The sequence below is a fragment of the Hypomesus nipponensis genome, chromosome 3 (assembly GCF_054491055.1).
Source record: "Hypomesus nipponensis isolate SF chromosome 3, ASM5449105v1, whole genome shotgun sequence".
NCBI lineage: Eukaryota > Metazoa > Chordata > Actinopteri > Osmeriformes > Osmeridae > Hypomesus > Hypomesus nipponensis.
The window spans coordinates 5,987,996-6,013,598 of NC_140363.1; the positions used below are offsets into that span (position 1 = coordinate 5,987,996).

The 25,603-nt window shown below is 50.1% G+C and overlaps 1 protein-coding gene across 2 annotated transcripts in view; it reads right to left on the bottom strand.

Moving 5' to 3' along the window:
- Positions 1 to 25,603, bottom strand: part of slc4a11 (solute carrier family 4 member 11) — a 41,871-nt gene that overhangs the window by 5,861 nt on the left and 10,407 nt on the right. For both annotated transcript variants that reach the window (XM_084673596.1, XM_084673605.1), the window contains exons 2-17: positions 22,612 to 22,662; positions 18,629 to 18,745; positions 16,717 to 16,760; positions 16,211 to 16,439; positions 9,581 to 9,662; positions 9,250 to 9,373; positions 8,520 to 8,729; positions 5,796 to 5,880; positions 5,591 to 5,716; positions 5,357 to 5,470; positions 4,174 to 4,306; positions 2,177 to 2,250; positions 1,864 to 2,068; positions 924 to 1,030; positions 648 to 813; positions 22 to 195 (exon numbers count right to left, since the gene is read on the bottom strand). In XM_084673596.1, coding sequence (XP_084529722.1) covers positions 22 to 195; positions 648 to 813; positions 924 to 1,030; positions 1,864 to 2,068; positions 2,177 to 2,250; positions 4,174 to 4,306; positions 5,357 to 5,470; positions 5,591 to 5,716; positions 5,796 to 5,880; positions 8,520 to 8,729; positions 9,250 to 9,373; positions 9,581 to 9,662; positions 16,211 to 16,439; positions 16,717 to 16,760; positions 18,629 to 18,745; positions 22,612 to 22,662 — 2,041 coding nt within the window. The remainder of the gene's footprint in view (positions 1 to 21; positions 196 to 647; positions 814 to 923; positions 1,031 to 1,863; positions 2,069 to 2,176; positions 2,251 to 4,173; positions 4,307 to 5,356; positions 5,471 to 5,590; positions 5,717 to 5,795; positions 5,881 to 8,519; positions 8,730 to 9,249; positions 9,374 to 9,580; positions 9,663 to 16,210; positions 16,440 to 16,716; positions 16,761 to 18,628; positions 18,746 to 22,611; positions 22,663 to 25,603) is intronic.

Sequence of the window (25,603 nt, forward strand, 5' to 3'; positions counted from 1 at the left end):
GCTGAGGTGCCGGTGTCTCACGTCTCGTAGAGGTGTCCTCCCTCCACGTGCTGCTCCACCACGGCCAGCTGCCGCACATGCAGGGGAGAGTGGGGGAAGGCGGCATGCATCCATGGCAACCCCAGCACCGACATCAGCATGTTGATGAGTCCTGAGAGCATCAGGTCCCAGTGGTACGCTGTGCCTTTCAGCAGCCTACGCACACACACACACACACAGTTTATATACCAGCTTCTACACACATGCAGAATGAACACGCACGCCTTTTTCTCCCTCACAAACACACATTCTGCACGCACTTCCATGCATTTATCTTGCACGCACGCCTGTGCACACACACCGGCGCACGCACACACATTTAGACAAATGTCCCTCCCCCAAGGTTGTGTGTTACTTTAGTAATTGTTCTCTTTGCGTATACAAAGTATGCATGCACAAGTAGGACACACGCACACAACAAAATCAAAGTCTTAAACAACCTTCGCACGAAAGGACATGCAGACCTTCAGAATGTCGCGGCACCGAAGCCATGGCTACAGCCTTCTGTCAGCAACATGACAGCCGCTGTCATTCTCCCCCATGCCCCCCCCCCTCCGCCCCCCCCCCGACCTCCTTTGACCCCCCCGGAGTTTCAGAAGCACTCCTACCGGTTCTCCGGTGCATTGGTCAGCGACACCACGATGGTCTGGTCGATGAAGATGAGGATGGCGAGGAGCAGGCCCAGACCCATGGCACTCAGAACGTTAATGGCCGACAGCTTCTCAAACGGAGCCAGGTTGAACATGGGGGTGTTTTTAAAGTTGAACACTGGAACTGTGGAACATAAACACTCACATAAGCCCTATGGAGAACTGATGGCGTAGAGGAGACAGAGGAGGGGAGACTGAGAGGAGGAGGAGAGGAAACAGAGGAAGACTACTGACGCTCTATGTCGTTGAACAGGTAGGATCCTATAAAGGAGCACAGCAGGATGGAGATGGGCAAGGCACAGTCTGACAGCACCTCCCTCACCTTCACATGCAGGAACGGACTGAGACAGAGAGAGAAAGACAGGGAGAAAGAGGGGGGAGAGAGAGGGGAAAATACAATTACTTTGGACAAGGACAATGACTGCAATTCTGACACTACTTACTTGAGAGTCCAGTTTTCTTAACACAATTTAATCGGAGCCACAATGATTTGATTACGTAAAAAACAATCAGAGAGGGAATCGTTTAGACGTTTATTAAATCACTGTGTGCTGTAAAGCCTTAATGATACCTCGTGATATGTCTGACAGGGGTTCTTTTAGGTCTCAGTACGATGTTCTGCACACTTATCTTCTCTGTGTACCCTGCATCCTACCTCCTACCCTCTGTGTCCTACTCTACCTCCTACACCCTGCCTTTTAACCCCTACATCCTCCCTCCTACCCTCTGGGTCCTACTCTACATCTTACCTCCTTCCCCTGCTCTTTACCACCTACATCCTCCCTCCTACCTCCTACCCTCTGTATCCTACTTTACAACTCCTTCCCCCTACATCCTTCCCCCTACATCCTACCCCCTACCTCCTCCCCTCTTCCTCTCACCTCCTCTTAAACTGGTACAGGGTATCCCAAATCCTACCTCCTCCCCCCTCCCCCTCACCTCCTCTTAAACTGGTACATGGTATCCCACATCCTACCTCCTCCCCCCTTCCTCTCACCTCCTCTTAAACTGGTACAGGGTATCCCACATCCTACCTCCTCCTCCTCCCTCTCTCTCACCTCCTCTTAAACTGGTACAGGGTATCCCACATCCTACCTCCTCCTCCCCCCTCCCTCTCACCTCCTCTTAAACTGGTACAGGGTATCCCACATCCTACCTCCTCACTCTCTCTCACCTCCTCTTAAACTGGTACAGGGTGTATCCCATCCACAGGGTCCCCAGCATGAGCAGCAGACAGAGGACAGGCCTCTCCCGGGTGCACACGATGGTCGTCTCCTCCGTCACGTTGACCCCCAGCTGCCCCCACCTGTCCTGCAGCGGCTGGGAGGCCCCCATGCTCCCATTGGTCAACGTGGGGGAGTGGTAGTATTTGTGAAAGACTGGGGTGAGGAGAGAGCATCGCAACATGGATGGGTCAGGTCAGCATGCTAATATCGCCCGGTGGAAGAAGGAGCAGATGTCAGGGGTTGTGGGGACGAGCAGCTTACTTTTGATGGTGCCTTTTAACGCGTCCACCACGAACGCTATGGAGATGAACAGAGCGATAATCTCCTCGGTTGACCTGCAGCATCACAATGCCCAGAAATGTGGTCAAGTGATGTCATGACATGAGGTCAGTGACGTCCTCGTAACATGGGGACAATCTTGAATTTGAAGGTGTACATATTTATGACAGGGAAATTTTTATTGCACAATTGGCAGATGACACCATCTTCACAGGCACAGTTAATTCATTTAGTCAGCTGGATCAGGAGATGTCTTATACATCCCATTGGTTCAGGACGTTAACTGGCATAAAGCTTGGCTGTTACCGAGTAAACACTGTACCACAAATAAGATAAAGGAGGCTCACTTCAAAATTTGACATAAAATATATCTAGTGAATGTCAATGTAGCAAAAGATACTGACGTAAGCTCTGCTTGTTCCTTTTGTGACAACACAGATGAAACAATGTTGCATCTCTGAGTGCGAGAAGACAAAAACGTTTAAGGACTTCAATTACTTTCTTTTTAAATTATCTTACTGCAAAGGATTTCCTCTATTATTATGAGAACACTGTGAACTAACCTTTGGAATACTTTTTTACTCTGCAAGCCGAATTTGTCCTCTACAGACAAATGACTACAAGGACAGTCATCCTTCCATGTCTTTAAGCTAGAAATGGACTCGCTTCTTAATTCTCTTTGTTTGGTTACAAATAAAAACAATTCTTATAGACGTTTATGTCTCCTCCACACGGTTATTAAAGGTTAATTCATTCTTTCCGCTCTGTTCTGTCATTATTATTTTTCTGTTGTTGTCATTGTTGTTTCTCTGTGTATGTTTTAGTGTACTGTTGTACCAATACAATGTATGCTGTTCTTTGTTTTTCTGTATTGTCATTATATATGATATATATCTATCTATATTGTTTTAAGAAGGAAGTCATATCTTGGCTCTGTTCAAAAACTTAGACAGCTGTCTTAATCCTTGTTGTTTTCGAACAGCCTATTAAGACAGGATGTACGTCATCGCGCTGCGTGTACTTATGTGCTCGCACTAGCGCGCTTTGTCAGACGGCAGTCAATTGCATTGAGTTTATTGTCATACTAAGTCAAGCTAAGCTGTATTTAAACTTGTGTTAGATATAGGCTCAATAGCTCATAACATTTGTGTTTGTATTTCACTCATTTGATAGGATTATGATAAAACGCAGCAACTAGCTAGTGTCTGCACTGCACGGCGATGCTAGCTACTGTACGTTATCGAAAAGTCGGAGCAAATTTAGAAATTAGGAGTGTCATCAATAAAATAAGTACATTTTCAGCAACTACACTGCCCACTTCTCGATACATTTTTATTCAGATGCTGATTTACAAGTACCGTTTAGCTGAAATATTAATTGTAAAAACGTAGAGCAATGGCGGTCAAAGGATTCTGTGAACACTTGTTGCTCACGGTAACCCCGCGCACAGAGTTATGGGTAATACTTGCCACCATTAAGACAGCAAGGCAGCTCATATGCTCTCTTAAAAAATGACCGTTATGTGACGTATTTCAAGGTATCTTATTAGACAGGAAGAGAAGATTTAAGACATTTCGAACAGACCTCGCTGTCTTAAAAGGAAGGAAGGAAGGACGCATTTTAAGAGTTTTCGAACAGAGCAGAGTCAAGGATGTCAAAATAGTATGTGGTCACTGATCAGTGATGTTATAGTAACATGTAGCAAGTGATGTCACAATAGCTAAATACCTAGACATGTGCTCAGTGATGTCACAGTAACATGTCCTCAGTGATGTCACAGTAACATGTCCTCAGTGATGTCACAGTAACATGTCCTCAGTGATGTCACAGTAACACGTCCTCAGTGATGTCACAGTAACACGTCCTCAGTGATGTCACAGTAACATGTCCTCAGTGATGTTACAGTAACATGTGCTCAGTGATGTCTGAGAGGCCCGTGGGGTCGGGGCTCGTGTGATATTGCAGGCGAACAGGCTGACCTCTTGAAGAGCTTGACGATCAGACTGGCGTTGAAGACTCCTCCCAGGATGAGGAAGAAGCTGTTCCAGAGGCCGATGCACGCGTAGAACGCAGTGAAGTTCAGATCGTAGTCATCACAGATCCCTCGAATCACTGCAGGCACACAGCAACATCACCGCGGTCACACACACACACACACACACACACACAGCAGAGAAGCCTGACCATCACATCTCGTAAGGTGGAGCCGAGCGTGATGCCCTCGCCCCCCTCCTCATCCTCCTCCTCATTCTATAGAAGGCATTCAGAACCATATGGGTGTATGATGCCTGCCTGTGTGCTTGCTACACTCTAGCCCTACCAAACAACCTAGATGCTAGACATCAGCAGTGGAAAAGACTCCTCATGTAACAGGACTGACTGGTGGTTGTCTGCTGCTAAAAAACACATCACTTTGACAGAGAAAAAGGACACCCTGGGGAAGATGCAAAAATATGTGAAAAAAAAAAAAAAAAGCTGCAGCATTTGATGACTTCATTTAGACTTCAAAGCAGCCAGACTACTAAACGAGGACACAGGCAGACCAATGAATGAATGAGATGTTTCCCCTGGTGTATTTGTGTCCAGATGAGTGAAGATTTCACAAACAAACCACGGTTTTACTCAGACAAACACTCCTGGTAATGGTCTCCAATCAGGCCCACCAGAATGGGCTTAGTGCGATCCTATCACAATGACTTCAAACATCACCAGACCACATCCAAATAAACAAGTTCGATATTAAAACTGCATCTTGGCATCACTGGCCATTAGTGGATCTCCATTCCACAGCTTCCAGCAGTCAGCACGACTTAAATTCCAAACAAAACAAATACAATAATTACAGACCTATACAAGTAAATAAACAAATAGCCAAATAAACCTCTCTACTGTAGTGTATTCCCAGCTAGGTCTCTCAAGGCCCTGGGGAACTACTGCTGCCTCTCTGAGTTTCAGACACCATCTACTGACTATCCCCAAACACTACTGGCATTTATCTGATGGAGCGGAGGATTGAGTGTGAGGGAGGGAGGGAAAGATGGAGATAGAGAGATGGAGAAAGAGAGAGAGATGGAGAGAGAGAGAGATGGAGAGAGGGAAAGATGGAGATGAAGAGAGAGCTGGAGAGAGACGGGTGAAGGTGAGGGAGAGCATGAGACATACCAGATATGTAGATAGCCAAAGGAGCCGTGGTGAGAGGCACGACCAGAGGAGAGCCTGCAAACAGGGAGTAGATGATCCCTCCGATGCTCTGACCCACGATGGTCTTCTGCACGTCTGGGGACCGCAAGCAAGGACACTTTAGAACACAGTCGCGTGTGTGGTGTGTGTGTGTGTGTGTGTGGGGGGGGGGGGGTATGCATGTGTGGTGTGCATGCCTATGACGTGTGTCCCTACCAATCTCGCCGCGCGTGCTCTCGTCGTTGAGGGAGCCGAAAGCAATGGCAGGGAGAAGGATGGCGATGTAGAGGAAGATGGCGGTGGTCATGTACTTCAGCAGGGACTTGTTGCTGCCCACAACACCTGAGGAGACATACGTCAGGTCACACCGGGTGGAGGAGGAGGCGGGGGAGGAAGAGGAGGTGGAGAAGGCCCAACCTACCGTCCGTAAAGTCAGAGGGGTAGAGGGGCAGCCTGCGACACAAGTCATCGTAGATTCCTCTTCCAGCCTTGAAGAAGTCCTTACACTGTGGACAGACAGAGTCATGTAGCACTGTGCACTGGACAGAGCCACATACACCATGATGATACCAACTCGTTCATTACGATCCATTTGTTTTGTTGGAACAACAGCAGTGCACACCAGCTGCTGCTGGGAGAACTAACGACAAGGGGCGTACAGCAGCAGGGCCCTGAGAACCAATCACGCACAAGGAGGTCCAGCACCTGGTCAGGGTTTCCATTTTCACGCTGTACGTTATCCTGCTCATTGCCCAGCTACTTACTGAAGAAAACAATCACTTGATGGAAACATGAGCATTTAACCCTTGTGCTGCATTCGGGTCACATGACCCAAAGGTTCATAATTACCCGCAATTTACCCAATACAAAAACATTTTTATATGACTGTTTTTTAATGCCATTTTTACAACTGATATTTCTGTACATTTTATATCAAAAATGCATAGCCTACTTATTATTTATAAAGATTACATAGATTTAAAACTCAAAATACTAAGAGTGAAGAGTAGAATGAAATAGTTGTCTTTTCATTTCCCCTGCAAGAGGGAATGGTGATCAGCAGCCTCATAGTTGAATCAAAATGAATACATTTGGCAGACCGGTGTAAAAATGGACCTAATCACCTTATCACCTTATCACTGGAACTGGTTTAATTTCTGGATACAAATCGGGATAATTTGTCAACATAGTTGCCACCTCAAGATATCTGCTTCCAGAGCTGGCAAGAACCGGGCCTCTATACAGCCTTTTGCCTGTGTGTATTATATATTTTTTCTTATTTTTATTTACAAGTATGCTGCTTGTTGGTGGTGGTGGCAGATAATAATTGATGTTTGTTATTTGAAGGTGTTTGAGGTGAAAATTGCCCCATAAATAGAGTATAAGTTAGTAGCATCAGTGACTGTGGCTGTTAGCCACCGTTAGCTTCACTTTTCACCACAAAAACATAATTTGAACTTAAACCATCCAATGGAACGTAAATTAAAATACAAACAACGCAATCGCTACCAAGACAAACCTTTTGACACCGACGTTGTCTATGTAGTCCAAATATTGAGGGATCCTTAGGGGTGCGAAAATAAACAATAATAATAAATAAATACACATGTGAGAGAACAAAGGTTGTACCCTTGCCAAAGGCAAGCACACCCAATAATTGTATTTTAACCTTCGCAATGTGGGGGGTCTGAGACAGCCCAACGGTTTAAAGAAAATGCTTCACTTGGTTTTTGTATGCGGTAAAGTTGTTGCAATTCAACGGTGGGTCACAATGACTGATGGGTCAGAATGACCCGAAGATAACACAAGGGTTAAACATGATCTTTGATATAATAATTTTTTTATTGCTTCAGCTGAAAACATAACTACGTTAGCATCCACATCAGCGGCCTGTTATTCAGTCCTAGGTCTTGTTGCAAGTGCCTGGGTTCAAATCCAACCTGGGCAATTAACTGCACGGCCTCCCTTCTCCACCTCTACTCCAATAAAGTAGAAATGCTTTTTGGGGTGTATCATACAGGCACTTCTTTTGAGGTCTGTAAATGAGTACTTAAGGTGTGTGCTTCTATGAGAGCTTAGAGGGGTTTGGGGGGGAAGTATAGGATGGTGAGGGACTGAGGGTAAACACCTCCCTTCTCTTATCAGACATTTATGTGTCTGTTTTCAGACCCCCCCCCCCCCCCGAAACGGTGATCTTGATGTAAACACCCTGGAATGCTGAAACAAAAGGCCTCATTTCTCTCAGAGCTGCTTTTACGAAGCCACACAAGCTCGTCCATTAAAAACCTATACATAATGAAATCATTTATTATTACAAGGGTGTGTGTGTGGGGCAGACTGCCATGGCCCCTGGCCAGAGCCCGGCCCTGCTTTGATAAACAAGGTTTCCCAGAGAAATATTCGTCCACCTGTTTGCCATTCGTCAGAGTGGGTGATAGTGTTTGGGGAAGGGCGGAGGGGGGGGGGGGAACAAAACACACAACAACTTGGCCCCATTTCATTTCTGGAAGTATGAAAGAAATGTTGTGGTGGGTGGTCCTGCTAGGCCTGCTGAGGTAGGAGGTGGGCTGAACCCTCTGGCTGGAAGACTGTCTGCCTGTCTGTCTGTCTGTCTGTCTGTCTGCCTGCCTGCCTGCCTGTCTGCCATGTAGGAAGCTCGGAGAGAGGCTGTGAGGATGCAGGAGGCTAGGAGAAAGGCTGTGAGGACAAAGGACATGATGCAGGCTGGCAGAAGTTGATGCTGATTGATTAGAACGAGAAGAGAGGGGACTGGAGCAAGCAGAGGAAAAGGAGCGACTAGGAGAAAGGGAGGAAGAGAGAGAGAGAACGAAAAAGGAAGGTAGAGAGAGAGGGCGGTAGAGAGAGATGAAGAGACGAGAGAGAGAGAGAGAGAGAGAGAGAGAGAGACAGAGAGAGAGAGACAGAGAGAGAGAGAGAGAGAGAGAGAGAGGGAGAGGGAGGAAGAGAAAGACAGGGAGGGAGGTAGAGAGATGGAGAGAGGTGGACAGAGGTAGAGAGAGAAGTAGAGAAATGGACAGAACAGATATAGAAGATCAACATATCACCCCCCCACAACCTAACCCCCCCCCCCCCCCTCCTGACAGGCACGTCACACACACACACACACATATACAAACACACACACCTTGAGAGGTTTGTGGCTGTGGGGGTCTGTCTCCTCCTCCTCGACGGTGGTGGGCTTCTGATTGGCAGCGGTGAGCTGGTGTCTCTGGAAGACCAGGGCCTCCTTGAACTCCTCCTGGGTCTTGGTCTCCAGCAGCTTCTGCCTGAAGGAGATGTCAGAGAACATGGTGGCAAAGGTGCGGCCCAGCTCCATCGCTGTCTTGGTGCTTTTCTGTCAGGGGGAGAACAGGAGATGGAGCAAACACAACGCTCAAACTGCCACAGTCTTTCACTCAGCTGTCTGGGCTTCTTTGTGTGTGGGTGTGTGCGGTATCTGTGCGTATAAGTGATGGGGATAAGTGTGTGCGCGTGTATCAGCAAATTTGTGTGTGTGAATGTATGTGTGTGCACGGATATGTGAATGTGTGTGTGAGGAGAAGTGAATGTGTGTGTTTGAGAGGTTCTGTCCCAGTTAATAACATCTACCAGAAAGGGAGTGGTTGTTCTTCGAAATCTGGTAGTTGGTAGAGGCTTGTGTGGTGGGCAGGGTTGCAGGTGCAGGTGTGTGGGTGGGGCAGGTTAGCTGGTAGAAGTGTGTAGTGTGTGTGTATGTGGGGGGGGGGGCAGGGTTGCTGGTAGGGTGTGTGTGTGGGGGGGGGAGGCAGGGTTGCTGGTAATGTGTGTGTGTGTGGGGGGGGTAGGGTTGCTGGTAGTTTTGTGAGCGTGTGTATGTGGGGGGGGGGGAGTGTTACCATTTTGAGGGGGGCCAGGATGAGGATGACGTAGCGGACCTCACAGCAGTTCTCCCCCCAGTTCTGAGGTCGCTCCAGACGAGAGATGCACACGTGCCGCCTCTGCAGGCTCTTCACGTTGCACCTTCAACACACAGGTCACAGGGGTCAGCGACCCCCACACACACACACACAGGTCACAGGGGTCAGCGACCCCCCCACGCACACAGCTCATTTAGATGCGGACAGCCAGGCCTGCTCCTCAGATCACTGTCATTATCATTAACACCCTCTGAGTCATTTACTCCCTAAAACACGGGCGCGCACACACACACACACACACGTTACTTACAGGATGCAGAGCCAGGACTGCTGGTACTGGATCCCCGTTGCCGTGGCAGTGACCCCTTGCATGGTCTCTGACAGCAGGTGCACTGTAAGAACACCACAGGTTAACCCCCGACCTGGCCTTAACCTGAACCCCGGCTTCAATGCTAACCACGACCCTAACGCTGGTCTTAAACCTGACCAAAACCCTATCCCACACTCACACTGACCCTCCCCACCCTCACCCTAGCCCAACTCCACCTCACCCAACCTGATCCTAACTCGATCTCGGCAACCTTAACCCTAACCCACCCTCGCCCTAATTCAACCTCACTGTAACACACCCTGATCCTCGCCCCACCCCAGCCACGGACCCCACCTCGAAGGACAAACACAGCACCACGTCTACATGCATGCACACCACACCACGGTAGGCTGGATGCTCCGTCCGACACATACTGGAACACTGAACGGAGCGGAGGGTTCACATGGAAACCAAAGATCTGCCTGACGGTTCTGTGAGCGTTGTCTTTGTGACGATTTCCCAGCAGCGCTGCTGGTCTAGCCAAGGCAGCAACAGAGCCCCCCCCCCCCCACCCCCCAGGGTGCAGAGCCAAAGCCGGGTGCGTTTGTTGTTCTCCTGTAATGGCTAGTTTACCGAGTCCAGGAGACATGTTGGGTATCATGAGCAGCTAGCCACATCATTTCCCTATCAGTGTGATTCTCCATGCCCCCCCCCCCCCCCCCCCCCCATCTCATCAATAAGACATTCTCCATTCATGCCAGAAAATGATGGGCGTCGCCATGACAACAGAATTACTGAGCCAGAGGAGGGGGGGTGGTGGTGGTGGTGGGAGGGGGCAGAGAGGGTTAGAGGAGGTTGAGAAAGAGAGCGGAAAAAGGAAAGGAGAGACAGAGAAATGCTCAGAGACACTCAGAGAAAAAGAAAGTGAGAGAGAATAAGATGGACTGGGATTCAATTAATAGCACTAAGCCTGACAGGCATGTCATAATCAAAACCTTCCAATTTCTCATTGACGTCAGTGAGCTGCCTGAGTTTCCCCATTTCAACAGGCTAGCAGACTAGTCACAGTCTATACCAACAAACTAGCATGATTGCAGGCTAGTTATAGTCTACCAACAGGCTAGCAGGATGGCAGGTTAGTCACAGTCTACTCTATACAAACAGGCTATCAGTCTAGTCACAGTCTGTACCAACAGGCTAGTTACAGTCTACCAACAGGCTAGCAGGATGGCAGGTTAGTCACAGTCTACTCCAATGGCTCTCAACCTTGTCCTCAGGGACCCCCTGTCCTGCATGTTTTAGATGTTTCCCTGCACCAACACACCTGATTCCAATAAAAGTGTTGTTATCTAGCTCTGTAGAAGCCTGGTAAGGAACATGCATTTGAATCAGGTGTGTTGGAGCAGGGAAACATCTAAAACAAGCAGGACAGGGGGTCCCTGAGGACAGGGTTGAAAACCACTGGTCTACTCTATACCAACAGGCTATCAGTCTAGTCACAGTCTATACCAGAGGTTTTCAACCCTGGTCCTCAGGGACCCCCTGTCCTGCATGTTTTAGATGTTTCCCTGCTCCAACACACCTGATTCAAATCAATGGGTCGTTATCTAGTTATGCAGAAGCCTGTTAACGACCATTCATTTGAATCAGGTGTGTTGGAGCAGGGAAAAGTCTAAAACATGCAGGACAGGGTCCCTGAGGACCAGGGTTGAAGACCTCTGGTCTATACCAACAGGCTAGTCACAGTCTATACCAACAGGCTAGTTACAGTCTACCAACAGGCTAGCAGGATGGCAGGTTAGTCACAGTCTATTCTATACAAACAGGCTATCAGTCTAGTCACAGCCTATACCAACAGGCTAGCAGGTTAGTCACAGTCTACTCTATACAAACAGGTTATCAGTCTAGTCACAGTCTACACCAACAGGCTACTCACAGTCTATACCAACCGGCTAGCAGACTAGTCACAGTCTATACCAACAGGCTAGCAGACTAGTCACAGTCTATACCAACAGGCTAGCAGGACAGAAGACTAGTCACAGGAATGTCAAGGGATAGAGCTCCACCACTCCGAGCAGACAGACAGCTCTAATCACACTGGGCTGGAACATGGACAGAGACAGACATATCAGTCGACTCAGACACAGAAGGACCACGCTGGACATGGTTATTCATGTCAGTGCGCCTGCACAGCTGCTGCAGGGGTGCGTTTGATGTGTGAGGTGTGTGGGCAGACTGTCGCTGCAGTCCACCTGTCTGTGGTCACCAGGCTGGACCGGCAGCTGGCCCCCGACCGCAAGTCATGAAAATGCTGCCACGCTGGACACCGTTCCTGTTTTTGAGATTTCTTCTAGATTTCGTCAGTGTTTGATGTGTTGACACATATTACAAGCTCACAGAAGCACACACATTGTATATCACAACACAACACACTTCAATGGAAAGTGGGTTGTTCTGAGGACAAGAAGCTAGGAGTCTGTTTGGCCGGTCTCCTTTGATGTGACTGTATTGTAGGATTCTTTAACCGAGTTATACACTTGGTAAAGTTTGGAGGGGGAAAAAAAACGCTCTCCAATTTATTTTCAATTTTCATAAACTGCATGTGAGGATAACGCTTGCAGAAATGAGTGGTTGTTTGGCGACACAGAGCAGACAGCCGGCCAGACTGCGTCACGTGACCAGTAACTTCAGACGTCTTGCTTGGAAGCGTGACTGCGACGGGAAGGCCTGAGGGAACACGCTCCTCAGAGCTCAGCGGCTCCGGAGAGTTCCCCACTGGGACGCCTCTCCACCGGACACAATGGCAGCATGAAATGAAACAACAAGCACTTTAACCCTCGGGATACATCCCATAATACTGGCAGCCGAGTGCACGCTTGGAGAGGTGTGCGAGCATCCCTGAGGGCAGGGGGTGGGCGGGGCCCGAAGCCCTTTCTAGAAAGGGATCAACACTCTCCACCCCTGCTTACACCAGGCACATTACACCACAGCCAATCACAATGCAGAGGACACATGCTGAATAATGTGATTGGCTGATGAGAGGGTCACTAGGAATGGGTCGATTACAAGTAGGGTAACCTATGGGCGATGGGGAGGGGGGGGGGGTATCTGCAGCTCGTCATTGATAGGCTACAACAATATCCATATCAATGCTTAAGGCTTCATCACACCTCAATGGCCATTTTGGTAATTTTGCCCAACAAATACAGAAGACTGATCCAGATGAATGGATTTAAAACCGAGTCAAAGCATAGATGGACATGGCCCAGCGTTTGACTAGGTCTCCCTCCGAACAGCTCATGGCTCAATACATCGACCCAGTCCTACACAGCAGACGGACAAACACTCGGATGGGGATGAGCTCTGAAGCGGGACACAACACAACCTCATGGTGGCCAATGGTTGACCTCGTCATCCACTTGGCACGGCTTACCGTCGTCAAAGAAAACGAAACTTTGAGACTTGGCTGCACAAGGGGACCAAGGAGAGGGGGAGAAGATTGGATTTAGACATATGGACGGAGAGGAGAGAAAACACTGATTAACTTTTTAGAATTTTCTGTCACTGACTGCTCTCTCTCTCTCACACACACACTTACACCATACAGTACTTAGTCATTCACGCACATACATATCTGTGGAGAACCAGAGCTTAATTTCCTCCCTTGCTCAGCCTCGTGCATATTAAACACAATGTTCCTGGGCAGCCCCCCCTTTGTACCTTCCATCCGCAGAAGGGAGATGGGATCTTGATTACCGTCTACACACTATTACCTCAAAATGTATTTCATCATCGATAAGGGTGAAAAGTCAAACTGAAACAAAAGAATTCTCCAATTTAACTGTGAGAATGGAGGAGAGCTGAAGCCCCAGGATCATTTGTCATGTCGGTTTCCACATGAATAAGCAATGAGATGATTTCATCTCTTATTCTGACTTGTCCCCCCCGGTGGCGGAAGGCTATCCCTGGTGTTTCTAGAGAGTCGTGCTGGAAGGTACGGTTGATAAACAGGTACACACAGATGTTTCGCAACACCCCCCTTTACACCCCCCCCCCCCGACCTACACCCACCCTCACGTTAACCACCCACCCTCATGTTAACCACCCACCCTCACGTTAACCACCCACCCTCACGTTAACCACCCACCCTCACGTTAACCACCCACCCTCACGTTAACCACCCACCCTCACGTTAACCACCCACCCTCATGTTAACCATTCACCCTCATGTTAACCATTCACCCTCATGTTAACCACCCACCCTCATGTTAACCACCCACCCTCATGTTAACCACCCACCCTCATGTTAACCACAGGCTTGCACGCTGTGCGAGAGGGAAAAGAGTCCTCTTGCATTTTGGTGAATATGAATACAACATTTTTGGCATTTTGATTTGAGTCAACAAATAAAGCAGGAGGGAATTATGTAAATGGATGTACAGTGAAGAGCCAGCGAGATCGATCAGAGGTGACAGTAATTTCAGGAGGAATTATAGCACAATCATCATAAACAGCAGCCACAATCAGAGACACAGGGAGACAGACAGTGGGAGAGAGAGACACACCAAAAGAGAGATCCGTATCAAAAGAGAGAAAGGAAGAACGAAGGGTGAAAAAAAGGTAGAAAGACAGACGTAGTAAGAGAAACAGAGAGAGAGAGAGAGAGAGAGAGGGGGAGGACAAGAGAGAGGAATACAAGCAGCAGTCTCTGAGGATAGAAGCATAGAGTGATTATTCAAAAGGTTGTCAATCATTCTAGTATCATTATCATCATCTGAGTCGTCACCAGCTTCATCACGACAAGTGTTATGGGGTCAACAATTCAACTGCTTATTTTACTTCTAGTGGTTAACTTTACCTAAAGAATAAACTGTAGTTATTATTGATACATTTACTTTTTAGCTAAAAAGATTTTCACCAATGTAAAAAAAAAAAAAGAGAGAAAAACGTTACTATTTGGGGATATTACTGCTAATTCTGAAGTGGTTCTAATCTCTCTGCACTTTATCAGGCAGCCGGGGCATGCTACATCCTGATAAACCCTCTACACTGCCTCTCCTCCGCCTCTCCTCTACCCTGCCTCTTCTCTGCCTCTCCTCTACCCTGCCTCTCCTTTGCCTCTCCTCTACCCTGCCTCTCCTCCGCCTCTCCTCTACCCTGCCTCTCCTCTGCCTCTCCTCTACCCTGCCTCTCCTCTGCCTCTCCTCTACCCTGCCTCTCCTCTGCCTCTCCTCTACCCTGCCACTCCTTTGCCTCTCCTCTACCCTGCCTCTCCTTTGCCTCTCCTCTACCCTGCCTCTCCTCTACCCTGCCTCTCCTTTGCCTCTCCTCTACCCTGCCTCTCCTTTGCCTATCCTCTACCCTGCCTCTCCTCTGCCTCTAATCTACCCTGCCTCTCTTCCGCCTCTCATCTACCCTGCCTCTCCTCTGCCTCAAATCTACCCTGCCTCTCCTCTGCCTCTAATCTACCCTGCCTCTCTTCCGCCTCTCCTCTACCCTGCCTCTCTTCCGCCTCTCCTCTACCCTGCCTCTCCACTACCCTGCCTCTCCTCTACCCTGCCTCTCTTCTGCCTCTCCTCTATCTCCCCCCTCCTCCGCCTCTACACCCTGCCTCTCCACCACCTCTACCCTGGCCTGCCTCAGTCTCTACTCTGTCTTTACTCTGCCTCTATCCTGCCAAGTAGGAGTCTTGTGTGGTCTGGTCAACTCAGCTTATTGTAGTGCAGCCTAACTGTCAAATGATTCAACATCCTGACATGCTGACTGGGGCTGTGTTGCTGCAGGAAACCCCTCTAAGTCTGTTAGGAGCATGATGAACTAGAGACCAAGTGGCTGTGGTGAACCAGAGACATGTTGCCATGGGAACTCGGAGACATGTTGCCGTGGGATCAGACAGACAGGAGAAGCTCTGAGGGAAGTTTAAGGAGCTAGTTGCTGCACAAGTTATCGATGACAGAAGTTAATTATCACCTCCTAGATTAGTGTGAGCTATGGACACACAAGCACCTTCTGGCTAGAGAAGTGTCAGGCCAGAGTCTGCTACCCTGACAGGCCTGCCTGCCCCCTGCCTACCCCGACTGTTCTCTCATCCACCCCGACTGTTCTCTCATCCACCCCGACTGTTCTCTCATCCACCCCGACTGTTCTCTCATCCACCCCGACTGTTCTCTCATCCACCCCGACTGTTCTCCCATCCACCCCGACTGTTCTCCCATCCACCCCGACTGTTCTCTCATCCACCCCGACTGTTCTCTCATCCACCCCGACTGTTCTCTCATCCACCCCGACTGTTCTCTCATCCACCCCGACTGTTCTCTCATCCACCCCGACTGTTCTCTCATCCACCCCGACTGTTCTCTCATCCACCCCGACTGTTCTCTCATCCACCCCGACTGTTCTCTCATCCACCCTGACTGCTCTCTCATCCACCCCGACTGTTCCACCTACCCTGACTGTACCACCTACCCGGACTTATCCGATCTACCCTGACTGTTCCTTTATCGATCCTGACTGTTCTGTGACCTAATCCTGACTGTCATCGTATCCCCCCTAGAGGTCAGTGATGATAGCAAACAGTGTAGTGAACACGTGGTCGTGTCCCGGAGGTGGAGACGGTGTCGCCGTGCTTACCGCTGACCTCCTGCGCCCCGGCGTCGGTGAACAGCATGCTCATGACGTCCTCGAAGTTGCAACCGGGCTCGGCGGTGTGGTTCTCCTGGCCCACGTGGTGCAGCATCCTCTTCAGGACGTCGTCCAGGGACGCCGCCGTCTCGTCCAGCAGGATGCTGGCCCGCGCCAGGAAGCCGTCCAGGTCTCGATGCGCGCGCACCTCCTCCTCAAAGTTCATCAGCTTCACATACTGGACAGGGGGGAAGGAGAGGGAGGGAGGGAGATAAGCGGGAGGGAGAGGGAGAGAGGGAAGGGAGATGGACAGAGAGACAGATGTATACAGACATACTAGCTCCAGGCATCTCAGGACAGGAAAACACTGATGTTTCTGGTTCAAACAGCAGCCGTACTGAGCCATGTGAACAGCTCCAGTACCAACCCCAGACCCCATGGGCCGGGTCAGAACCAACCCCAGACCCGGGGGTCAGAACCAACGGCAGCCATGGAGGTCTTAACAGCATCCTTACCTTCCGAGATGTGTTCAGCAGGACGCAGCCAGAATCATCGGAATCTAGAGAAGGAGGAGGGAGAGTGATTACAGTCCTGTGGTAGCTGTGGCTGAGGACCGTGAGGCCCCCCACTTCAGACCAGGGACAAAGGCCCGGAGCTGTACCAGGTCCTGGACCCTCACACGAACAGCTGAAGAAGCGCTGTGGAAGGACTTGGGACTTGGGGACTGGATTTAATCCTGCTGAAATGTTGAGAGGGTGGCCTCGAAAAAGTTCTTACAGAGCAGGGATTGGGAGTTCTGCACTGATAAGGAAACAACACACACTTGTAAAGGAGAAGCTGGTTCCATGTCCTCTGAACAAGTACAAAGGTCTGGAATGATATCAGCTACAGTGAGAAAAGCACCCCCCCCCCCCCCCAAATAAAAAAAGAAAAGATCCATTCTGCATTTGCTGCCGCTTGTGCGGGAGGCAGAAAGAGCGTGTTAGGTGCGAGCTCCTTTCATGTGCAGCCTGGGAGAGCGCAGCCTCGTCTTCTCAGTACCTCTCCCTCCCGCGTTGCATAACCCAGTCTTCCCCGAGAACAGGAAGGATGACCTGATTAAGAGACGGGCTTCCCTCCCCTGCTGCCCGAGCCAGAGTCTGCTCCGGCAGGAAATCAAATCACTCATTCTTCCTCTTCCTTCTCTTACCCTTCCTCCCTGCCATCTCTTTCTCCTCCTCAGAGGGGAGTACTAGTAAAAGATCGACCGTCCTGACCAAACCTCCGCCAAGCACCCCTTGGGACAGATCAGTACATTCACGTGCCCCGGTTTCTAGGTGTACCCTGCCTGTGTGTGTACGCCTGGAGGCAAGGGTGGACAAGAGAGGCAGAGGAGAGGAGGCAGGAGAAGAGGCAGGGGAGGAGGGGGAAAGGCAGAGGAGAGCAGAGGAGAGGCTGAGCAGGAGAGATAGAGGAGAGTTGAGGAGGCAGGAGAGGAGAGGCAGAGGACAGAAGGCATGAGAGGAGAGACAGAGGAGCTGATCCTAAAATGAGACTATCAGAGAGAGTGTAGGATTGGGTTCATCAAAGCCGTCCTATCAAAGGGCTGCTGGGCTCATCTCCCTGGGAGAGAGGGCTGCTCTAATTGCTGTCAGGCTCCAGCCATGAGGAGATCTCCATATAGGATTACCTAGGCCCTCTGAAATGGCTTCTGTACATTTTGCTATGTGGCTTAAGGTAATCCGGAATGTGTGGTGGATTAGGAGCAGGAAGAGTGACTTGCGAGCCTCCTCATTTCCCCGCCGGGCTGCCTGTACAAGGCTGGGGGTGCTAATTATGGTTAATGATATTCAAATGAACCATCGGGTTGCGTAAGCGCAGTTCCAGCGCGGCGGCGACGGCTTCCAGAGGAAGTGGCCCGGTTATCTGTCTGTTTATTACGACATCATCCCATACGCTCAAACACACACACACACACACACAAAATCACACATACACACACGTGACACACACATGCACAAGCGTAGACACATTTTTCTTGACCGAGTCCATGCCTGCTGTCTGGCAGCGGTGACATCAGCGCCATCAGGTGATCAGGAGCGATCCTCTCCTCCTGCCAGACACACCGTGGGTCTCCCAGAGAGCCCGGGGGGAAAGCAGTCACCTGTCACACTCTCTCTCCTCGTGCACCTGGGACTGTTGCCAAGGCAACACTAACCTGTTGACCTGCGGTGTACCAGGGACGGGGGCAAATTACCTGCACCTGCAGCTAAGACGCTGCCACAGGGCTCAGCACCTGGTGCCAGACTGACCCGTCACCCCCTACCCCCTTCCCCCCCCCCTCCTCCTCCCCCTTCTCCTCCTCTCAGCACCAGTCACCTAATCGCTGATAAACACCCCCCCCCCCCAGCTAGATGCCTTCAGGCTCCCACTCCCCCAGCCCCTCACCTGCTCCAGGGCTGTTCTGGTTGTTGTAAAGGTGGACGTCGTCTCGGCAGGCGGTGGGGGAGTCCTGCCCCTCCTCTCTGCCCTCGCTGCCCTCCTCCTGCTCCGCCTCCCGCTGCTCTGAGGACACAACAGCACAGGGTCACCCCCCGGACAGGCTCCTCCCACACCCTGCCAGCCTCACCCCTGTCCAACCCCTCCAGTATCCCAGCCTCACGCCTATCCAACCTCACCCCTAACACCTCCAGCCTCAAGCCTATCCAACCTCACCCCTAACACCTAGGGGTGGGCGATATGGCCTAATTCTCCTATCACGGTATGAGTAATTTTATATAACGGTTACGGTATATATCACGGTATAGTAATTGCTATAGTAAATTCAATTAAGAATGGTACAAAATAACCGTACCGTACTTCATCCTCACACTTGATTATTTATGACAAACAAAAACAACTGCCTCACATGAGACAACACTTAAGTTAAAAACAAAAGACTCAAAAACGTTAAGAGTAAGAGAGTTCCGATTGGCTGATGCGCAGTCATGCCATCTGCCGTAATGCCCTCAAACCGGGGGGGGGGGGTCAAAATAATTCCTTTGTTAATTATTAGTTACTCAGAACTTTATTATATTAAATATTCATCCAAAATGATTCACACCTTCACAAAAATCAACCACAAACAAATCATTTCTGCATATGCAGGTAGCAACGCTAGTACTAAATAACTATTTAACTGGTCGGGTCCATGATGCCGGGTAAGTAGCTAGCTCCTGAGATTTCTCACCAAAAGAACGAAGGGGAACCTTTGATTAATACATGTTCGTAGGTACCTAGCGAAAAGTAGCCTGAACTTTCCTAGATCTTTAGCTACGGCACTAATGCTCGCTGTTATAGCCGTCTGTCTTACTAGAACGGTGTATGTATGTATCGTTGCTAACGTGTGCTGACGTTGCGACTGTGTATGTGAGAAAGACGCGTAAGTGACAGAGAGACGGAGGGAGAGCAGAGAAAGGAAATGCAGCTGAAAGAATTTGCTGCGTGTTTAACCTAAATGGTGTTTAAAAGGAAACGCAATATGTGGCGGCCGGTGTTGATTCTGTGACGCACCGCCACAAATTATTCCATGTGTGGGAAACACTGAAAAGTATACCGCGGTTGAAACGGTATAGCCAAATCTCTCCCGATAGACACATTTCTACCGTCGCACGGTATATACCAATACCGCCATACCGCCCAGCCCTATTAACAACTCCAGCCTCACGCCTATCCAGCCTCACCCCTAACACCTCCAGCCTCACGCCTGGACAAACCTCACCCCTAACACCTCCAGCCTCACCCCTATCTAACCTCACCCCTAACACCTCACGCCTGGACAAACCTCACCCCTAACACCTCCAGCCTCACCCCTATCCAACCTCTACAGCCTCACGACTAGCACCTCCAGCCTCACCCCTATCCAACTGCCTAAACCATGCCTGCCTCTATACCTCCAACCCCCCCACCCTGTGTCTTTCCGTCTATGCCGCCTGCCTCTAAATCACCATTTCCCCCTCCCCACCTATAACCATCTTCCCTCCAGCCACCATCCATCTATCCCCACATCCTTCCTCTATACATCTGCCCCCCCCAACCAACCCCCTGCCTCCATCTACCCCTTCCCTCCTCCCTCCTGTGGCACAGCTAGTGCATCTACAGGTCCACCTTGGAAAGACCAGCTCCTGCACTCACCCTGCTCCCCTCTCCACACCAGACCAGACACCGTGACTTTGAGATCACCTTGAGTCTCAGCCAATACCGCACAAACAGACTGAGTCGTGACTGAGTACAGGAGAGAGGGGCATATCTACAGCAGGGGAGAGAGGGGCATATCTACAACCGGAGAGAGGGGCACATCTACAGCAGGGGAGAGAGGGGCATATCTACAACAGGAGAGAGGGGCACATCTACAGCAGGGGAGAGAGGGGCATATCTACAACAGGAGAGAGGGGCATATCTACAACAGGAGAGAGGGGCACATCTACAGCAGGGGAGAGAGGGGCATATCTACAACAGGAGAGAGGGGCACATCTACAGCAGGGGAGAGAGGGCATATCTACAGGAGGGGAGAGAGGGCATATCTACAGCAGGGGAGAGAGGGGAGCATATCTACAGCAAGAGAAGGGGTCATATCCACAGCAGGAGGGGGATCATATCCACAACCGGAGGGGGGGGGGGGGGGCATATCTACAGCAGCAGGGGGGGGGGCATGTCTACAACATAACAGCTGTCTTTTATAAAGGGTGTTGATGTTGGTGATCAGAAGACCTTTGTGTGCGCGTTTGCATGCAAGTGTACGAGGGTCGCTGGCATGTACGAGTTTTGTGTGCGTATAATCGAGAGAGAGAGAGAGAGAGAGAGAGAGAGAGAGAGAGAGAGAGAGAGAGAGAGAGGTGGGGGGGATAATTGGACAGGGGACACATGGAAGCACAGTGCGTCCCTGCTGACTGCACCATACATACTAATTGGGTGCCTTTCCTTGAGGGCAATGATACAGTTACAAGACACTTCAGCCACATCATTACTTACATCCCAACCAGGGGGGATGGGGTGCACAACAGCCTCCCTTATCCTTTCACACATCTTCATGCCTCGCCCTTCATCTTCTACATCGGCTGACAAGCCAAACGTTAGAACCACCTGTCTAATAACCTGTTGCTCCTCTGCCTGGTGCCAGAACAGCGCGGGCCCCCGAGGCCCGGCCTCGACCACACCCTGAAGACGTGCTGTGGCGTCTGACACCGGCAGCAGATCCTTCCGGTCCTGTCAGCGGCGACGTGGACCTGTGCCGTGGTCAGACTCGTCGGTTCAGGACACGCAACACAAACGCTCAACCAGACTGACATCTGCGGAATTAGGAGGCCAGGGCTACACCTTCGACACCTCCCTGTGTTCCTCAGACTGTTCCCCGACGACGTGTGCAGGGTGGCAGGGCGCATGATCCTGCTTAAAGAGGCCACTGCCATTGGGGGAGGACATTCCCATGAAGGGGTGCACCTGGTCTGCAAGGATATTTTAGAGTCGCTGGAAAGTGTCAAACTGACGTCTACATGAATGGCCTGGGCCCAGGGTTTCCCAGCAGAACATCGTCCAGATCATCACCGGCACTCCTCTGCCTAGCGACAGGGGCATCACGGGCACTCCTCTGCCTAGCGACAGGGGCATCACGGGCACTCCTCTGCCTAGAGACAGGGGCATCACGGGCACTCCTCTGCCTAGAGACAGGGGCATCACGGGCACTCCTCTGCCTAGAGACAGGGGCATCACGGGCACTCTGACCGCTCTGTGGCTCCGCTCCCTTTTCAAAGCCCATTTCTCCTGCATGCAGCACGTTGACTACGACTGATTGTTCGCTTCCCGTCAAACCCACCAACAGCTTGACACGTGCCCTTGTTAGGAGTTGAACAATGCTATCTGCCTCACCTGGGAGTGTGCACATACAGCATACATCACTATGTGTGTATCACTATGGTGTGTGTATCAGTCTGATGTGTGTATCACTATGGTGTGTTCATCACTATGGTGTGTTCATCACTATGGTGTGTGTGTATCACTATGGTGTGTGTGTATCACTATGGTGTGTGTATCACTATGGTGTGTGTGTATCACTATGGTGTGTGTGTATCACTATGGTGTGTGTGTATCACTATGGTGTGTGTGTATCACTATGGTGTGTGTGTGTATCACTATGGTGTGTGTGTGTATCACTATGGTGTGTGTGTATCACTATGGTGTGTGTGTATCACTATGGTGTGTGTGTATCACTATGGTGTGTGTATCACTATGGTGTGTTCATCACTATGGTGTGTGTGTATCACTATGGTGTGTGTATCACTATGGTGTGTGTATCACTATGGTGTGTGTATCACTATGGTGTGTGTATCACTATGGTGTGTTCATCACTATGGTGTGTGTGTATCACTATGATGTGACCAGAGCTGTTCACTCACCCATTTCTTGGAAGAAGTATCCATTCTTGGACATCCCCGAGATGGGGGCCTCTGTAGAGGAGAGGGAGATACAGTCCAGTCAGTCTACACCAACAGAACAGCATGAACCATTCCACCAATAGATTCTAGATTGTTATTATATAATCCTACAGATATTATACAATTCTACAGATGAATTCAGTCCAAAGCACAATCTAAAGACAGTAATGGTGTGTGTGTGTGTTTGTGTACAGTTTCTGCCTCCAGAGCTCTGTGTGTGTGTGTGTGTCTGCGGGTACATCAGGGAGGATGTAGAGATGATCTGTGTTGTGCTGAAGGCGCTGGGGGGCGGAGCGCTTATACTTCAGTCAAGCTTCACTCCAGCATTCATCTCAAGTGTTTACATATTCATGTAGGAGCTCAGACATAGCCATGTGATCTGTTACTGACCTGACTACAGAAGTGAAATTCACACATCACACGCAGGCTCACCACGGGCACGCACACACACATTTTTTTCACAAAAGCCCTAGCAAAACCTCTGAACAATATATTGCGTTTGTGTCAACACATTTACTGGCAGCCGAATAGCCTATTCTGCAAAGGAGTGTCACCTTCAGTCAAAATATCTGCTCCAACAGGCCCTGACGGAAAGGTTATAGTTGCTCCAACTCCTGCCTCAACCTCAGCTAGTGGATCTGCCTCAGCTAGGAGCAGAGCTACCTCATCTAAAAGATCTGCCTCTACGTCAAGCTAGGAGTAGATCTGCTTCTGCCTCAGCTAGGAGCAGAGCTGCCTCAGCCAGGAGCCTGGTTCCTGCCTCTACCTCAACTAGGAGTAAATCTGCTTCTGCCTCAGCTAGGAGCAGAGCTGCCTCAGCCAGGAGCCTGGTTCCTGCCTCTACCTCAGCGAGGAGTAAATCTGCTTCTGCCTCAGCTAGGAGCAGAGCTGCCTCAGCCAGGAGCCTGGTTCCTGCCTCTACCTCAGCGAGGAGTAAATCTGCTTCTGCCTCAGCTAGGAGCAGAGCTGCCTCAGCCAGGAGCCTGGTTCCTGCCTCTACCTCAGCGAGGAGTAAATCTGCTTCTGCCTCAGCTAGGAGCAGAGCTGCCTCAGCCAGGAGCCTGGCTCCTGCCTCTACCTCAGGTAGTGTTGTGCTGCCAGTGAGAGGGAGGCTCCATCATTAGAGCAGCTCATCTGGGCAGGACTCCAGCTCAGTGGAAGAACACATTGTTTCACTTCTAAAGAGACTTCCTCTTCGTTGGTCACAGCGATACATCCTCATACTGAGCCTTTACTAAGCAGGCACGCAATGTGTGTGTATGTGTGTGTGTGCGCGCACATGTTTGCGATGCAGGAAGTGGTCACATGCAGCAACGATAAGAACAAGGATGATTATAGAGATTATTCCCTCAAACACTCAGTCAATTGTAGCATGCCATAATGTCCACACAAATATTTACATCAAGTAAATATCATGACGGAACACAGCCTTGATTATACACTACCTTTTAACACACACACACACACGCCCTTTCTCACACAAACATACACACAACACACACACACACACACACACACAAAAGCAGCCATGCATGTAATAGTGGGCACATGCAGAGAATACGAGTCTGAGGAGCAGAAATGAGCCGCTTGTTACAGGAACATGAAAGTGAGCAGTCATCATTTATTCAACCTCATGTCTTATTGGTTATTCTTGTGGGGTTGATTATGACACAGAAACCACAGCACGTTCCACAAACATCATCACACATTTATGCAGAGGGAATCTCACTGTGCAAATGAGAGGAAATATGAGCAATGCCCGGCTAATTATCTGGTGACTATCCAGTTTGTTTAGCACTTGCGTTTGCATGCGTGTCCACACAAACACTTTATTCCTGAAATCACCAACGCTTATTTGACAGCGTCAGTAGCGACGAGGAGCCGGTGTGTGTGGTGACATCACAGGCTGAAAGATGTCCTCATGCCACCAAACTGGTCTGAAGCCTTCAGGCCAACAGGACTTCTGAGAGCCAACCGCCACGACAGAAACGAGAACCGGAACGACCGGTACCCGACCCACAACAGGAGAAGTCCCAAACACACAGACAATATTGGCTTTGTGTGTGTGTGTGTATCTCTGCCAGGCATCCACAGCAAGCACCTGTGCAAGAGGAGTGTGTCGGCCCTCCATCTAGAGATAAAGAACTGTGAATGTTGCACCGGTGTCAAAAACAGCACTTCTGCTTGTCTCACTTTGGGGAGAAGCCACCTCTTCCTTCCTGACACGGAGCCTCAACAGCAGCAACACATCAGCTGCTCCCTCTCTCTCCCCAACCAGCACCGCACGCACGCACGCACGCACACACACACACACACACACACACACACACGCACACACACACACACACACACACACACACACACACACACACACACACACACACACACACACACACACACACACACACACACACACACACACACACACACACACACACACACACACACACACACACACACACACGAGCTAGGGCAGGTTTCAACTAGTACAGTGTGTATGTGTGGGGTGTGTCTGTGCATGTGTTTGTGGGGGGGGGGGGGGGTTGACTAATTGGGTCCAGAGGCTGTTTTGGCATGTGGCCTCCCTGGGTCTTCCTTAACTCTGAGGGAATACCTCATTCTGCTGTGCTCTGAGAGAAAGACACTAACTGTGCATCTGTCCAGTAGAACTTCCTCCTATAAAGCCTCTTCACAGAGCAGCTTTCCCTTCTAGTTTCCACTGGCTGTGTTTCCGTCCAGCGCTCGTCTGCACAGCGTCCGGCCCCTCCAGAGGTGCTCCCTCTCGGGAGAACACATCCCCCCCAACACGAGTGTCCAACGTCGATGATGTCATGCTGGAGCCTGGAGCACAGCGCTGGTACGAGTTGACGCTGGACAGCGAGTGTGTGCGCGCACGCGCGTGCAGGGCTGCCAACTGTTACGCATTGGCCGTGAGACACTCGCATTTCAACCA